The 17,959-nt window shown below is 40.6% G+C and overlaps 1 protein-coding gene across 1 annotated transcript in view; it reads left to right on the forward strand.

Moving 5' to 3' along the window:
* Positions 1-17,959, forward strand: part of NYAP2 (neuronal tyrosine-phosphorylated phosphoinositide-3-kinase adaptor 2) — a gene marked incomplete at its 3' end in the record, with an annotated part of 119,286 nt that overhangs the window by 71,453 nt on the left and 29,874 nt on the right. The window contains exon 4 of the mRNA XM_079539871.1: positions 16,828-17,040. Coding sequence (XP_079395997.1) covers positions 16,828-17,040 — 213 coding nt within the window. The remainder of the gene's footprint in view (positions 1-16,827; positions 17,041-17,959) is intronic.

The following is a 17,959-nucleotide window of genomic DNA, read 5'->3' on the forward strand; positions in this document are numbered from 1 at the left end:
ACTTGACTGAAATAGAATGCAGACTATCAAAGGATATTTCAGTGATATATTTAAAATAAATCTTGCCCTGTGGATCTGTATCAAGAATAGCTTTGGTCTCTCAAGGAGCATTCTGATTCCTCCTTAGGAAGTAGAAATGTCCTGTCACTGGTAATAGTAATGTAATTAATAATGGTAATAGAAAAGAGTCATGAAATAGAAACACTGTTCACTCATTTTAGGGACAAAGCATGCATTTTATAAATGGAGACTAGTGGTGAAAAGACTCTGGAGTGCAGCTGTGTTGAGTAAACGAACAGACTGCCCATCTAATCTGATTGTAATTCATCTGGTATTTACAGTATGACTTAATCTCATGGGATTACTGCACTGAAGAAGGATCGGGTTAGTGCTCAGATATTGTAGAGGTAGAAGTCCTTTTAAAATGCATTGAAAACACATACAGGGCTAACATTCCATGTCCTGCAATTTTGCATTGAAATGATCTACCATAAAACAAAACAGAACGAAAGAAAACCCTAAATTGTAGGATTTGAATGCAGAATCCAGCAAACTGTCACGTTTATACACTGTGATAATATGTAGGAATAGCAAGCGCAGACTGGACTAATCATAAGATGTTTTGAAGAAATCTTGCTCCTGTAAATCACACTGGAAGCTTAAAGTAATTCCGTTTTGGATTAGTTTTTTAAGCTATGGGAGAGCAAATGCATAGCATGGGACTTGCAGGGACTGCCATGTTTTTATACTTGTCACTTCAGTGTAATTTGGTTTCAGCATAAAGAACAAATTCCAGAATCCAGAGGCTAATAAACAAACAAAACAGAAGCTAAGTGGCTCTTATAAAACTGTGCTAGGAAACTAAGAATATGTGCTTCTAACTATGAAATTATTCTGAGCACATCTCATTGAATCCTCTAAGATTCAGCCCCCTGTGACTTGTCTGAAGCTCTCACTGCCATATGCTAGTCCCCCAAAAAAGCACAATCCTACATTTTATATTCAGCTGAGTGTATTTGGAAAATATTGCAGCAGTTACAGAGAAAATTCTCTCTCATCTTTATTGTTATTACTGCAACTGACTTTGTGGAAATTTTGCACTTGAGTCCAAATTCAGAATTTATTCACTGTCTTTTAGTTTGTAACAATTTTGAGGGGGCTTCTTTTTGAGGAAGGAGACTGCACAAAGCTTATTTCCTCTGAGTTAAAGCTGCCCTACTCCTCCTTTGTGTATTATTTTCTTTGTTCTGGCATTTTCCCCTTATTTTTCCCCTTCCATTTTATTATTGTAGAGTTCATTGGGATTAGATTAGTGGGAAATTGGGATAAATCAGTGATACAAAGGAGACTGCGACCTTAGGGCCACATTTTCTGAAAGACAGGAAATTCTGCTGAAGCCTCAGCCCTGTTACTGAGCTCACTCAGCATCCACTGGCTGCAGTTGTGATGTGCATATCTAGATTTTATTGGCTGTTCACTTATTGTGCTGTGTTCTAGTAAAAGTTCTCTTGTGTGCTGTTAGCATCTTAAATATGCATTGAGGCACAATTATGAAGGTGGAGAGAGAAGAACAAAGGAAAATAAATTTTAAGGCCAAGTCAGAAATGAAAATGTGGAATATGATGACAAAGAAAGGCAGAAAAATGGAGAGAAACCTACCGAAAACTGAAGAAAGATGTCAAGCATGAAAATTGTGAAGAAGTAGAAAAGATAGATATTGTTATTCATCAGTACCTGTGTGAGGTAACATGGTTGCATGCCCAAAGAGTTTGCAGAGCCCTACAAAAAATGTCAGCCTCAAAGGCTAAGGGGAAGCTGTTCAAAAGGTATCACCATCATCTGCTTTCCTTGTAGTACACTGCAAACTGTTCTAATGCATTTGGAAGATGTGTGTGCCCACTGTTATGTGCTCTGTTGAACAAGGTCCCTTTGCTTGCAGTGTATGCACTGTCTGTATTACCCATGTCCTTCATAAAGATAAGAGAGGGAGAGAAGACGAGAACAGTGTACAGATTTTTGGGGATATTTGCTATGTTTTCTGCACCACAGAGATGTGTATCGCTGTGGGAAAGTATCAAACTGATGCTTTTGCATGTAGGCATACCCACACATTGAAAAGCAAAACATGGAGAAGCTGCTGGTGCGTATCTAAACTGCACTTACCCCAAGGCAGTACATTTTTTTCTGGGTGAAATGGCTGTGAACGCTTTCCAGGGGTGACCAACCCTCTCTGTTTGTGTTGTTTTCATTTGTTAAAACTACAGTTTCCTCCTTGGAGGAAACTTCCTTGGAACTTCATGACTGTTTTGAGCTAATTTTCAAAGCGTTCCTCCTAATGAATTGCAGAACATAACAGTCATCTCTGTTGTGTGTTTCGTGTGTCTTATGTGTCTGTCCATGACACAAAAGATTCGCTCACACAGTGCAGGGCAGCTTGGTGCTGATTCATGAGCTTTGGACAGCTTTGTACCTTGTCTTGGTTTTTGCCTTCAGAGTTTCACTCTCCAGCTTTAGTCGCGGACAGGGAGGAAATCTGTGAATATGCTACTTTGAAAATTCAGTTGAAATGATTACAAATTGGGATGATTGTTATGATTCTTGTTCCAGGCTGATGCTCGCTGCATTAGGAATCTAAAATATTTTATTATAAACTGACAAATAGCGTGTACATGGACTGAGGGAGTTAAAACCAACTTCAAATGGCTGAAGGCCTGCTGTTAATAGTTGAAAGTTTTTTTCCACTTTTATTCCATCTTTTCTTATTATTGTTTTATGTTGGTGTTTTCCAGAGAGCTAGAAAACAGGCCTGACAGGTGAAGAAGTTTGGGAAATGAGTCAAGTGAAAATCCTTCTCATGTAGTTCTGTTTGTGATTAAACCTCCACATCTAAATTATTTTCTTCTTGACAATCTTACAAAGCTCTGCTCGTGGACAGGAAAACACTGGGGTTTTTGTAACTTATTGCAGCTGCATCACAAAGCTGTGGTTAGCGCACACTGACCGAGAGACCTTTTTAATGTCTGTGTTCATCCTCTGCAATTAGAAGTCTTAGTTCTCCTCTTGAACTCTTTGCATTTTTACCAAATCTTTTACAACGACGCCTCCTTTACGACAGATTCTCCCACACGTCCGAAACGCGCAAACCCAGAAAAGAAGAATCCCAGCGGCATTCTCTCCGGAGGTGGAGCTGAAGGAAGCTGCCCCAAAGGCAGCCCCGCAGCTCAGCCCGATCGTGCCGCTGCAGCCGGGGAGCAGAGGGGGCTGCGTGCAGCGGCTCCGGAGGACGCGCGGCGGCACCCGTGGCTGCCCCGCTGCCCAGCGCCGTGCGAAAGCCTCTCCCGAGTCGGCGGTGGCCGTCCAACCTCAGGCGCGGCTGCCACACGGCCGGATCGTGCTGCTGCAGCAGGCGGGGAAGTGTTTCCAGCCCGACCCTCACAGTGCCACTGGCAGTGAGAGGGTGCGAGTTCTGGAAACAGCCTTTTTGACCAGCAGACCTTATCCACACCCGCTGTCCTTTCTTTACAGCAGGATCCCTGGATGAATTTGTATTTCATCGCTCAAAAGGAGACCTATCACCGAGTTTGGGATTTCCCATTATTTACTGACATTGAAAGATCTCTCTATGCCTTCTCTTTGGCGGGAGGAGCAGTCCCAGCTCTCTCCTCGTAGGAGAGATGCTTCTGTCCTCCCCAGAGCTTGGCTGCTGTTCACCAGGCTCTTTGCAGTGTGCCCAGGTAGGCTCTGTCGTACTGGGGAGCCCAGACCTGGACGCTGGGTCTCACCGGGGCTGAGTGGAGCGGAATGGAGCGATGACCTCGAGCTGCTTCTGACACTTCTCCTTTCGCAGTCCAGGGAAGTGATGTCCATAGAGCTGAGGCAGAAGAGCTGTGTGGTGCCTCAGCCTTCTCTCCCACCGGCTCTTTCTCCTTCCCATCTCTGGCTCTCAGCGCTTCTTGTGTGCTGTGTCCACCAGAGACGGACACCTCGTGTGTCTCTGGCAGGACCTCTGACGTCTGGTGTTCCTCAAGCAAGGAACGCGGTGGCTCGAAATCCACTCACAGGACTCTGACGTCTCACGTAGGGCTAGCAAGGTCTTGATGTCTTGTGTTCCAACAAAACGCCTCGAAAGTGCCCAGCAGGACTGAAGGTGGGCTGGGTGCTCGGGACATTTCTAGGCACCTGCCCTATCGTAAGGTCACCACGTGTGGCCAGTCTCCACCTGTACTTACAGCCATTGACCACAACCCTCTGGATTTGACCATCTAACCATTTCTTATCTACAATGTGGTCCACTCTTCAAAACCATCTTTCTCCAATTTAGAAATAAGGGTATGATGGGGGACTATGTCAAAGGCATTGCACAAGGCCAGGTAGATGACTTTAGTTGCCTTCCCTTTGTCCACTAGTGCCAGAGAAAGTGGCCAGGAGGGTAAGAGAACATCAGCTTTAATTCACCACAGACAGGATATATTGTTACTGGAGTTCACTGCGTTTAGTCAAAGCCTGAATAAGTCTCAGCTCTTGCTTGTGAGTTACTATCTATTGAGATATAAAGAAGTTTAGGAATAAAGTGCTTTTATCAGATGTTCCCTTGTAAGTGTGCATATTGAGCGGCATGCGTCTGTAGATACAGAAGTCATGAACTATCTGATCTGCTGGTATCAGCTCTTTAACACAGTGCCCATCACTAAGGAGTGCTCCTGTTTTGATGCGTGAGTGCCAATAATTGCTGTTGTGAGACAGAACTGAAAATAATGGAAGTGTAACCATGGGAATGACCTTTTTTTGTCAACTTCCTTGAGGAACCAGGCTTTTGTAGGGGGGAAAAAATAAAAAAGAGTTTTGCAGTTGAATGGTCCTGAGTGCTGTTTCACTCATACCTGTTGTCCTTCTCCAGTAATCTCTAAATTACCAAGCATAAAAATGTGGGTAATGGATTAAATGTACATTACATGTACATATCAGCCAGTCTGGCCAGCTGGAGCCTCTTGTTAAAGCTGAAGTGTGTTCCCCCAATTAGCAGTCACAGGAAATAAGGGGTAAGGAAAGCTGTAACATGGCGGTAAGGCCAATCAGCTGACCACTCAGAAGCAGGATAGCAATGTTGCCATGGTTTATGCCAAAAGTGAAGGATTGAGCTGAGGAACAATGATGCTAAGAAATGAAACGTGTGCAAGGATGCATGGCAGCTCTGCAGCAGGCTGTGTGTCTCCAGGTACCTTCACTGCACTGTTACTGCCTCACTGAGCATGGAGTGCCAGCGATGCAGCCCCTTCTCAGCACCAGGGATAATAGAATGTTTGGGATCTTCCCTTTTGAATGGCTAAATCGGCAGGTACCATTCCTTGATTGAAATGCAGGCTGTGCCATTTGCTTTCTTACTGCTTTCCCTCAAAAGTGAGTATGGCTATTTAAAGTGCCTTTAATCATTCAAGTCACTGAAAAGTGGGATGTCCCCTCCATTTTTGAGATGAATGAATGTCTTTGTTACTTCTGGTTATTAAAACCAAAAAACATGCATTTTGAGATGATATGCAGTGCTTTTACTAATTGGTACTGTGACATAGTCTCCACTTCTAATTCAGCAATTTAGGCTCATCAGAAAATCAGGTCCTCCTGGGATCAAGACCATATACAGAATCATTGAAGAGGACATAATTTCATAAATAATTGCTCAGATTTTTTTGGAAACAGCTGCTGTTTCTGATTGATGTATATGGACTTATTTATTCCTTCTGTTTATATTATTTGACTGCATGAACAGTTTCTGCATAGCAATGTAATCAACATGTTTTTTTTATGAAGAAGAAATCAACTTGGAAAGAGTAAAAAGGAAAAATTAATAGCTCCTTTATTAGATTTCAAGTAAAAGATAATTTCAGGTGAAAGACTGAAAAAAGCCAGTTTCTCTAGTTTTTCTTATCATATCGGACAATGTGGGTTGTCCAAAAGTTGTTAAAAACAAAGGAAGAAGGTTCTTTAAATTTGATTACTGGCACCTACTTACTGTGTCACCAGTAAGCAAAGCAACATGTGCTGCACTTAAGGATGTGGATAATGATAATAGGTCCTGAGTTTTGAGTGCCATTGATTTTTTTTCTTGTTCCCTAACAAAGCTTTTTAAGCCAGAGAGATATCTTGACCTTTTGGCCAAATTTCCAGCAGTTATAAATCACTACTTCACATCTGAAATCAGAAGAGCTACTCCACTTTACACCATCTGTGTCTCTGATTTCAAGAAAATAGATTAGTCCTTTGTGACTAGAACAGCTTGTATTCACAATGGGATAGCTGTGCAGCAGAACGGTGAATCGGAGAATTTATTGTCTTTTTGTTTCAAGTGGGAGTACACAATTCAGGACCCATTTATGGGTGCTCATCTCAGTAATAGTGGTAAGAGATGTTCAATCTGGCAATGTTTTCCATAAGTAGATATTGCCTTCACTGAAATAAAAAAACAGAATTTGTTAAAATTTTTCACAGCATGTTTAGGAAAGGCAGAATCCATGTAGGACATTTGAGTACCCCTTTTCTGATGGAACTAAGGGAAAAGGTAGGAATGTAATGACTTTGACGTGAAGGAATGATGCAGTTTCATTTGCATAGCCTGTATTTGGGTGTTGGCATAGCCATGCTGAAGGGCAGCAGCACAGCAAGTGGGCAGCACCAGATGAAGAGGACATGGCCAGAGCTCCTGGGCAGGTGGCTGTCCTCACTCCACATGCTCATCAACATCCTCCTACCTGGGGCTTCTGAGTTTGATACAAGGCCATGTTTCATTTCTGTCAGTTAAAGCAGTGCATGGTTGTACTAAACAGAAATGTGTTGAAACTATACCCTATGAAGGTGCTGCAGGATTGTCTGATCATCTTTAAACTGACGTGGAGATAATGTATTTGAAGATCATATGGACTGTCACGCTAGAGGAAATACCTGGCATCAGGCACTCAGCTTCTATAGAGTGCCTCACCAAAATCATACCATGTGCTGCAACAATTGGAGATTTAGCAGTTTTTAGTGGGAACTGCAATTTGAACATGTGAAAAAGGGTTTCTGTGCATGTTAGCTTTCCAAAGGGGAGAAAGTGAGTTTATAAGAGTGAATCAGATACAGGTGCTGGTGACTTTGCACCTCTTTTGGTGTTGGCTGTGTCTCTAGATGTAGCCATGATAGGGTGGGACCATCCAGCTGGCAGTACAAAGCTCCCTTTTCAAGGCATGTGCTGCATCTTGTAGAATTTGTTTTTACAAACAAGTGCTGTTATCTTGAATTGAATTTTTTTCTTAATTTAAGAATCAGATTTTTTTCAAATCTAGAATTCAAGTAAATTTTAATTGTTAAATTCTGAAAGTAAAACTAGAGACCTTAAATAGGAAAGTCTGCATTTCTTCTGCTTGTTTTTTTATGAAGCACACTGTTCATGAAGCATTTTTAAGCACATTTGGCATTTTCCACAGGTAGATATGTAGACAGAGCACTTCAGTCTGCTCAAACTAAATGACAAGGAATGAGATCACAGTTGTTTAGAAAAATGGCCTAAGTCCCCCAGACAAACCCACCACCACCGTCTCAGGACTGCAAGCGTTAGGAAAGAGAAACACTGTGCAAGTTTCAAAAGAGCAAAGCTTAACAATTTCACCCAAATTTACCATGAACAAAAAAATCACTTCTGCTCACAAAATCTGGTTCCCCTCATGCCCCAGAAATTGAAATATCTACATCACAGCCAGGGTAGCTGCTCGAGTTCACAAGAAAATTCTTTGCGTGCTAGCTTGCGATCAGAAACCTGTTTCAAGGTCTCTTAAGCTGCCACCATTGCCTCTTTATAATAGAGGGAATCTAAGTAAATGCTTTATCTTCACTTGCAGTGAAACAGTTCTTGCTCTAGAAACTATATAATTTTAAGAGAAAATGGTGGGAATTTGGAGGGGAATAAAGGAAAGAACAAGGTTTCTTCCCTCAGTTCTAAAATCCTCTAATACTGCTGACTGCTTTTCTTGGTGTTTCTTAAAGTGTTTTTACCGTGCTGATCTGTGTAACAAAGACTGACAATTTCTTGGGCTCAGTGGCTTATATATCCATTTTTAAAAACAGATTTTCTGGCATGTCTATCTGATTCAATTCCTGGCAGAGCGAGCAAAGTTCTAAAAACCCATCATTAAAAGTCCAATACAAAGGTCCTTGAAGTATGAGACGAGACGTACTTCAGGGGATCCCATTATACATTATGGCAAGGGAGATCCTATCGTTGTATTACGTTGTTGTTCCTTGCAAAACCACTCTGCAAATCAGGGCATTTGTAGATAGAGCATGTAGCAGTGAATAAAGCAAAGGCTAAGAAAAAATAGCGTATGAACTGCCTATGCTGCACATCTTTTGTCAGTGTATTATCTCATCTACTCATAGTAGTGTCTTAACATTTTTTAAACTCTGTACTGAGAAACAGTGTTTGTGCTGTCCTTAATTTTCTGTGGGTCTGTCAATAACAAGAGAAATTGCAGAGTTGGAAATTGCTTTCTTTGGGTTTATGCATAACTTTGAATCAAATATTGAACCCTTGAACTGTAGGAGTGTATAAACAGTGTGGGTATACATAAAGTAAGAAGTAGAGAAACACTGATGAAATAATTGCCAAAATGATAATGCATGTAAAAGGTAGATTCATTTACATTCCATTTTATATGAAGGTTCAGGTTTTTATTCCTCTGAACAGGATGATCTATTCATGGTATTCTTTTTTCTTTATTAAAACAGTAACGTGCAATTAGCACCTTATCTGGCATTTAAGAATGAGTAAGGAGAACTATCGTTCTTGTTACTATTCCTGTGAAAAAGATAAACTGTATTTGTAATTTTTCTGGAGATGGAAATGTCTTCATTTTTGTGTGTGACTTAAGTTCATAATTCATGTACATTACCCAAGCAGTAAAATGGCTGTAGACCTTAGTCCAAGAAATCTACAGCTATTCTCCTGCTTGGACAGTATTTGAGTAGTTTATTCTTATTTATATGCGTTGTAACATACAGACACACTTGCTGTGCAATTCCTAAAGTAATAATATAATGTCTTGCAAGCATGGGCATCAGCCAGAGCTATGTAAGGCCATCTGTCATTCTGCTTATTTCCTTGGGATCTGAAGTCTGTGCTGCCATGGCTTAACAGTAGCTTAGCTAGCAAGAGTGAAAACCAGATCACAAAATGAAACCTGCAATTAGAAAGGGAGGAGAGTCTAAAATGATTAACTCTGTTAAAAACATGGAAAGACAGAATGGCATGGAAGTTTCATTCTGTAATTTTCATTTCCTACTGAATGTGGTGAAGAGCTGTGCTCTAGAAGGAATTTAAGTAGTCAAGCAAAGGAAAAACTCTGTATTTGAACTGCTGGTACAGTTCAGAGGTTGTTTTTCAGCAGAAAACCTGACCAAAAAAGTGTTGACATGTTTGATAGTCAGCAGTTCTACTAAAGATTGACACTTTTGGAGAGAAGCTTTAAAACTTAAGGTCACGAACTTCCTTCAAAAACATTTTTCTTAAAGTGTCTGCATATTTTAGCTTCTTTGGCTGACCCTTGCCTTCTGATTTCTTGTCATACTGTGCTAGGACATGTGCAGTGACCATTGAACCATCAGTTCCTCTCCAAAACATGGAAGCTATAGATCTAAGAACCTGAATAATGGAATGAACATGCAGTGAGATGAACAGGGTTGGGAAGGAAATCATTAATTAAGGGTTGACTAATAACAGGCCATTTTTTATAGCAAATGTCATTCACGTTCACAGTTTAACTGCCTATTCAGTCTTATGAGGTTTTTTTGTACGGTGGGGATCACAAGATGTTCTTGTGTTAGGTTTTAGCCCAAGAAAGCATTGGGGAACAGGTTTATGTCGAGGTTCTCTTGAGTGTAAGGCACCAGCTTATAACATAGCCAGCTCTGATAGCTGCATAAAAAGACACATATTCAGTGAACATCAGAGAATATGTTCTTCTGCTTAATTACGTAGTTGTGACTGCTCTGACGTAAATATAAATCTATTGATTGAGTGCTGAAATATATTTTTCAAGAATGCGATTGTATTTAACGATGAGAATCCCAGGATGTTGATTTTTAATTGTCTTGGTAATACAGTTGTAAAACAATGTGTATACTCCAAATACTGCAAAAGGATGTGGTGTAAATCAGAATAGGCACATGCGAAAGATCAAGGGCAGGATCAGAACTAACCGTAGTGATAACCCCACTGGAAACAGGAGGTATTACGTTGTCATCACTTCTGTAATGTGTGGCAAAATAAAACCTGCTGAAAGACTCTCATTATGTGAGATTATAAACAGGTTTTCCTATATTTTATTCAGTCACAAGGATAATTCACTAAATCACAGATTTCTTCTCTTACAGTGTAACATCAATATTAAATGTGCGTCTTAAAAGAGAGAACTTCTAAAACTTCATCTTTTAAGTGGCAGATAATGCCACTTGTTGAAACTTAAAGTGGCATTAATTAATCTAGATCCTAGTGATCTTAATTTTTGTCAAATATTTGGACAAGAGGGAATGGCCTCAAGTTGCACTGGGGGGGATTCAGGTTGGATATCAGGAATAATTTTTTCTCAGAAAGAGTGGCGAGGCACTGGCACAGCTGCCCAGGGAGGTGGGGAGCTCACTGTCCATGGAGTCACAAGAAGCACAGAGATGTGGCTCTGAGGGACGCGGCTCCGTGGGCATGGTGGGGCTGCGCTGGTTGGACTAGATGATCTCAGTGGTCTTTTCCAACCTTCGTGACACTATGATTACTTGCTCCCCTAACTGTTCCTCAGAAAATTCTGGAGCTTAATGGGAAGTAATATGTTTACTCAATATATTTAACATGTGAGAATATCTCTGTCTCCCTTTATAGTATTTTCATGCTTTTCCAAAATCTCTGTTTTATATTTAAATTGTAGTCCTTTATGTTTTGCGTTCTAAAGCTTTGGTTGACATTTTCTCATAAATCTATTCCTTCTTTTCTCAGTCTGCAGTTATTTGCAGTGTGGGCTTTGTCTCTTCCTATCTTCTAGTTCTAATGAGGATTGCCCACTTAACAGCCCTGGATAGCCATGGAATATCAGCCAAATTTCCTCAGCAGTCCCTCCCTCCCCCACTTTGAGGCCTGCAGCAGACAGGGCTGATCTCTGCAGCTCTGTGCCAGGCAGAAGTGCTCTCATCTGTATTTCACTGTCTGAAAACAAAAGCCCAAAAGCCACGCTTCTCACAGGAGCATGTGCTCAGTAAGCTCTGGGACGCATTTCAGCCATGTCTCCTTAAATGTTAGATGGTTTGTGAGACTCTTTCAGGCTTTCTATTGATTTTGCATGGAACTAGGTCAGAGCTGCTTTTAATTGAACAAGCTGGCTGCTGCAACTCTCACTTAACTGTAAAAAGGGGTATTAAAAATTGATATGCAAAGCAAACTTCTGCCTAATTAGCAAGCAGATGAAGTCAGAATAGACAAACCACTGTAGTTAATAAAGATGAGGAAATGTCTTTCATTGGCAGTATAATATACTTCTGTTTTTTGGAAAAAAATGGCTTATGCACTGAGCATTACCCATGTTCCTTGTGTGTGGTATTAATAGCCTGTTTGTTTTCTTTGCCAGAGGTTGTAATATATTTACAGCTGTACCAATCAGGCAACCACACATCAAGAAAGCCATTATAAGACAGAACCTATTTTTGAATGTGTAACACAGATAAATAGAAGTTCCCGGTGTGTGGGAAGAAGAAACTGCCACACTGGGGTTTCCTCAAGGCCTTAGCACTACTCAACACACCATGTCTGCAGTGGATGGGCAGGTGCTGCTGTCACGTGGGCTGTAATACATGGGGCGCTGCTGGAGCCGTGGTGGCTTTTTCCCTGTGCCATGAGTTGGGGGATGGAACAGGGAAAGGGGTAGAAGCCGGGGACGTTTCTGAGGTGGCTCCACTCTTCATGTGCAGGTTACAGCCTAATCCCCCATCTCCATCCCTGCGGTAGCCAAGTGTGCCCTTGGTGATGCTCTCCAGGCAGGCTGTGCCACCCTGTAGGGTGCGAGGTGAGATGCGTTGGGAATGATCAGTACTTCTTGGTCCCTGCATCAACATGCGTCCCAGGTGACCGTCCTTGCTTTGCATGTGCTGAATTGTAGACCTTGTGAGCAGCACCATTTACTTCCCAAGCTATATGAGTTCTGCCTAGAATGATGTATTATTTATTTAGGTTTATAACAAACACACAGAAGAAGAATAAATGAATAATGCATGGATGAATAGCTTATACATTTCATCTCAACTGACAAAGATGGCAGACAGCAACCCTCATTTAAAGTTTCTTAAGACAATTGCACTTCTTCCTTTCCTCCCCACCCCCCCAAAAGCCGCAAACAGTAATGCAGGTTCTGCTGTTTATTACCCAGCATTGTTCTTAGAGGCCATCAGGACCTGCAATTAATTTGTGCTTAAGAACTTAAGTGGCGGACTGGCCATAGAGAATATATTCATTTGAATGATTGCTTCTCAGGTAAGATGTTTTCCTTAGCTGTACTTTTCTGTTTGTTTTGGTCTAAGTTACAGCTGATTAATCCAAATTGTTTCTCCCTTTCTGTATCATTTATGAGACTTCCAATCCCAAAGCTCGCAAACCACCATTGCCAGGTGTGCAGATATTAGGGGATCCTTCATAAAGGGGAAATGGTGCACATCAATAATAAATAAAATATGTTCTCATATATAACGTTAGCTATCATCTTATTCTTGAAGTTGAAAAGCCTGAGACTTAGGTGAAATAAATAAGGAAAATGCATGTCTTTGAATACTGAAATACAGTGACACCTGGAAGTGCTTGAAACATTCGAGCGCCTTTATGGCAGTTCAGCCAACTGTATCCATAAATATTTAAAGCAGTGAATTATTTCTTGAAATTTACATTTTTATGTACTATTTCGGCTTACGAATTATTGAACAATGAAGATGCTTTCCATAACAATTTCAGCTTTCAAAATACAGCACTTGACTGTAAAAAGATTTGCCTGTGGCCATCATATGACACACTGAATTCCCAGCATAACATCAAGCTTCAATATCTCCTAACTCCAAATTAAGGCTTTTAACGGCTGGAAGTACCTTACATCCAAGGTGTTGCTGCACTTTTTGAATAAAAAATAAATAAAAGTTGTGTGGCAGTTACTGTTATCTTCCAGGAGAATACAAGCTTCCATGTGACTAGTTAGAGGTTTTTTTTTTAGTATGGAATCAGTGTGAATAAAGTGGCCTTTTAAATCTTGCTGTTGTTATTTTAGAGGGTTGGTCCATTGAAAATGTTCCAGTTTGATTTCAGTCTGTGAAAAGGTCACCACCCACAGGTAACAGCAGCCAGGAGCTACATCCATATTCTGCTTTCTGCCAATGCCTCGTGCCTATCAGCATGAGTGAAAATATAAAGTAATGAACATGTCTTTATGAGAGACAGTAATCTGTGCCACTGAGCTTGCTCTGTAGGGCTGCATCTGCAGCGCAGAGTAGTCAACAGCGTGGAAACATCCATCAGCCAAGTGATGGTGAGAGTCACCAAAGGGTCTCAGTGTTGCTCCATGACGTGGAGAGGAGCTTTTGAATTCCTGGAGCTGCCAACAGACATGGTGGAAGTGAAATACTCTTTTAATCAAGCAAGAACTAGCACTGTGATTATTTATTGAATTTGAAGTATGATTCCCATTGACAGCTATTAAGGAAGCTGAAATTCTTGTAAAATCACCCACAAACGATTTGAGTAAACGGGAAATATTACAATTTTTGAAAAATTTTTAATATATTCTGAAGGAAGCAGGAAAGTAATATTATAGAAAACTATATAAAACACTGACAGGCTGTGTGTATCAGTGTTACTGATAATGATCACCAAATAATAATGATTCAGGCTTCGTGTCGGGTTGCTTGACATTATAATCTGATTAAATCTGCTTTTCATTTTTAGAATATATTACTTTTCAGATAAACTGAGAACTGAAAATCCTCCAGAAAGAATTTAAATTTACAAAGTCTAGACAGCCAACTGAAGACCGATTTTCTGCACCTTATAAAGAAACAGACTATAAGCCAACTCTTTATTTATCCTGAATACTCCCATACTTTCCAGCTGTTTGCAGAGTCCTGCTGTACTTTGATTCAGCTGATAATAAAGCTAAGCATGCACAAATCATTTTTATCAAGCACCAAGTACAAATGCTTCTCTTGTTGAATAAGCTGAAGTGGACACGTCCTTAGCTCCACACTCAACCTGAGTGTTTCCATCGTAGTTAAGGGCTGACTGCACGAGCACCTGAGATTTCAAGGGCTGGTGCTCAAGTAGTGTCAATGGGAAGTGCACAGGCAAGGTTTTCACTGAGGTAATCACAGCATTCCTGGCAGCAGCTGAGTGACACAGTAAATTAATTCTGCTGTATGATGTGCTGAGCTAGTAGGTGTGGTTAGGGCCAGATTCGGTGTTTTTTTAAAGCATTTCCTATTCTTTTGGCTTTGTCTTAGTTTTGCTGGATGGTAAGAGTTGCAGGCTAGATGGAGTCCTGTATTAGTCTGGAAATGGTTGTGTGCAGTTCCAGAACGTTTTGAAATTTTGTTCTGATGTCTCCTTTTCCCACAGTATCTGAGAAAAGTGCATTTTATTGATAAAAAGAAAAAAATTAGAAATGCATACGTCTTTTATGTGAAAAAGTACATCATTATTTTTGGTAGATAAAGGTTCAGTAACAATATTTGTTGCCTTTTTGTTGGTAACTAAAACAGTACAAATCTAGTTGTAATTTGGGCCAAGCATTTCTTTGCACAACTCTTTATGTTAGCAAGTCCCTTTATGCTGTCACAGAGCTGTGTTACAGACAGCTCATAGCAAAGGTCCCTGAAAGGCAGATGTCATGTTATATTGGTACAGACTGTTATTCAGCCTCGTACCCTGCTGGGGTTACCAAACAGGAAAACAAACAGTTTGGATTTTCATTCTGTTGTCTGTTTGCATACATTAAAGTAGGTAAGTGACCTAAAAGTTCAAGGAAGTGGTTTGATTTTAAGGTCTTTCTCATAAAATGTCACTGAGTGCTGCTTATGGAACTTGCTAAACTGGGATCATTCTTCAGTTTTCTGATGGAATGTTACTACTGTGAGTAATTTTTAAAAATCTTCAAGGTTGTGATATCTTGTGAGGTTGTGATATCACAAATTTTCAGTTCTGATAGTAACTCATTAAATGTATTAACAATTACATATTGCACTGTATGTAGAGTTAGATCTTTTTCTTCCAGTATTTCCTTGAGGAAACTCCAGAATGGCTGTTGTTGCTCATCAAGTTCATCCTCAGACTGGAATGACAAGAAACTCAATGTCAAAATAGGAGATTTTGTTGCTGTTGTTTATAGGGGAGGTCTCCTTCATCCCCTATAGAGATCAAATACTGCCTCTACCACTGTTTCCTGTAGCAAGGGTAAACAGCGCGGGGAGGAACGTGGCTTGTTTTTCTGGGGCTGCGCCATCTGAGTGGCAGTTCCTGTTGGATAGTCTCGGCTTCCTCTGGCCAGGGGGTTGATTAGGAGAGGAAGGAGTTACTGAGGCAAGCTTTGGTACTGCATCTCTGGCAATGCTGAGACCCAGTCCAGTTCAGGAGAAGCGTGCATCTCCCGGGGGCTGTTGTCACCTCTTGCCTGTGAATGGCTCCTGGCATTTTCCCTCCACTTGGCTTTCCCCAGTCTTGGAATGCCTTCTGCAGCCACGAAAAGATTTTGAGATGAGGCTCAAGGGAAGATTTTCTATCTGTATCAATTGTAAATTCCAAGACTGTGGATACATGCTGAAATAAAGGTACATTAAGAGTTATATTTATAAATCTGGATGACTAGAACTGAGTGTATCATGTAAGGATGTCTTTGGGTTTAAATATGACATGTAAAATCCCCAAGTCAGTAATTCTGATGTTTAAGGAATTAAACAGTTAAGCAAACTTTCAATAACTAACACAATAATTAGCTGTTATGACTTCGCTAATGTTTCTTCTGTACATAGTTTTTTCTGTGAATTCTTCACCTCTACGGATGGAAGTGATCAGGAATTGTTTCTCCATTGCACTGCTCAACCTGCAAGAAAAGAAATCAGGGTCTCAAGAAAGAAACAAAATCACCAGCCATGAAGAAAGCAGACAGCACTGCTTCACTTGAAAAAACATTCCATTGTTTTTTGAATTTCTTCTCCTTGTATTGACTCATGGTGTTTGAAGCAGAAAGTCTTTTTATCACTTCAAGGATTTTCAACCAAGTGAAATTTTATTCCCTAGGTTACAGTGTTGAGCACACCTGAAATATTAGCACTGGACAGTTTTGTGGATTGTGTGCTTTGTAGGAAAGAATACAGATACGTTGTTTGTACAAAATTGCCATAGGGGACAATTTCCTTAGAAAGTACCTGGAGAAGAACTTGTTCCCTCAGAAATGACATCTGAGAACAATTGAATTATTTTCTCAAATTGTTAATAAAATCATGATTTGATAGGATATCATTTTCAGAAATATTTTCCTGGCATTTGAAGTACTAAGAGGAAAGTCACATTTTACTGATCTCCTACACTATGTATTGTTTTAATTAAGAAGTGTGTTGAAACCAACATAAACTATAGATTTTTGGCCTAAATGGTAAAAATAGTGATATAAATTGCCCCTAAAAGATTTATAGTTGGTTAATAATAACTGTCATGTAGAACCAAGGATTGCAATATAGTGTGGGCGGTATTAGCAGGCACTCCATAATGAAGTGGGCATGTGTGTATTCTTGTAGAACCGCTGGACGAACTGAAGATCAGAAGTCACAGCACTGAACCACTACCAAAGCTGGAAAACAAAGAGAGGGGAGGCCACCATGGGACAGCTTCTACCAGGGAGCCAGGGAAAGCTCAGGAATGGGATGGAACGCCGGGCCCACCCATGGTCTCCAGCAGGCTGGGGAGATCCTCTGTCAGTCCAACCATGTTGGCTGGAAGCAACAGCTCAGGTACGTCAAAGAGCGGAGCAGGGAAGGTCTCACGAATCTCCTTGTGAGCTGAGGCGTCTCTAGAGAGGTAAGTAAGCGTCTGGATTCTTCAGACTTCCAAATGTCTTCTAGAATATGCCCATTAGCTGCTGCAGAAATAAGTATTGTGCTGTTTGCTTGTGCACTCTACTGGAACAGGATTGGGATGGTGGCAGGAAATATAAACCTGTACATTTGCCATTCAGCTATTTTAAAAGAATTTTAAAAATACTGTTTGACATTGAGGAGGGATTCTATGCCAAAAAATCCTTCTCACTCCCCAGAAGACAACTCAGAGAGTTCACAGACAGTAACAGAAACATACCTTACAGAAACACGGCTGTCTTCTTGATGTGCTAAGTGAGTGGACACAGCAGCCTGTTCTTTATGCCTATTCATGAATGCTTAGAAAACTGACAGTGGGTTTCAGAAGTCTCAAATTCATATCCATTTTATCAATCCTATTTCATATGTATAAAATAGTGAATTGCTGTAAGCTGTGGAAAATAACGCATCCTGTTCTATAAATTGACTACAAACACAACTGCTAAATGAATCTACATCTAAATAGATATGTATAGCTCTTGGATAAGGACTGCACTGTCACTTTTTGACATTTGACGGTTCACTTAGAATAATAACGTTATTGCTTATTGCTTGGGCTGTGGAAAATACCCACTTTAAAAACACTTGCCATATATACTATTGGAGCCTTGTAGCTTCAGTGAAAATAAGGCGATGAAGGAGCTACTCAAACAAGACATTGTTCCTTCAGGAGTGGTGCGCTGGGCTTTCAGTGGCAGACATCTGTCTTTACATTGCTGATAGCAGAGGTACCCAGCCCTCAACCAGGGCATCGCTTCCCTATGAGATAATAGAACTCACATTTTCCCTTCCTTGC

Source organism: Tetrao urogallus (genome assembly GCF_951394365.1).
Source record: "Tetrao urogallus genome assembly, chromosome: 9".
NCBI lineage: Eukaryota > Metazoa > Chordata > Aves > Galliformes > Phasianidae > Tetrao > Tetrao urogallus.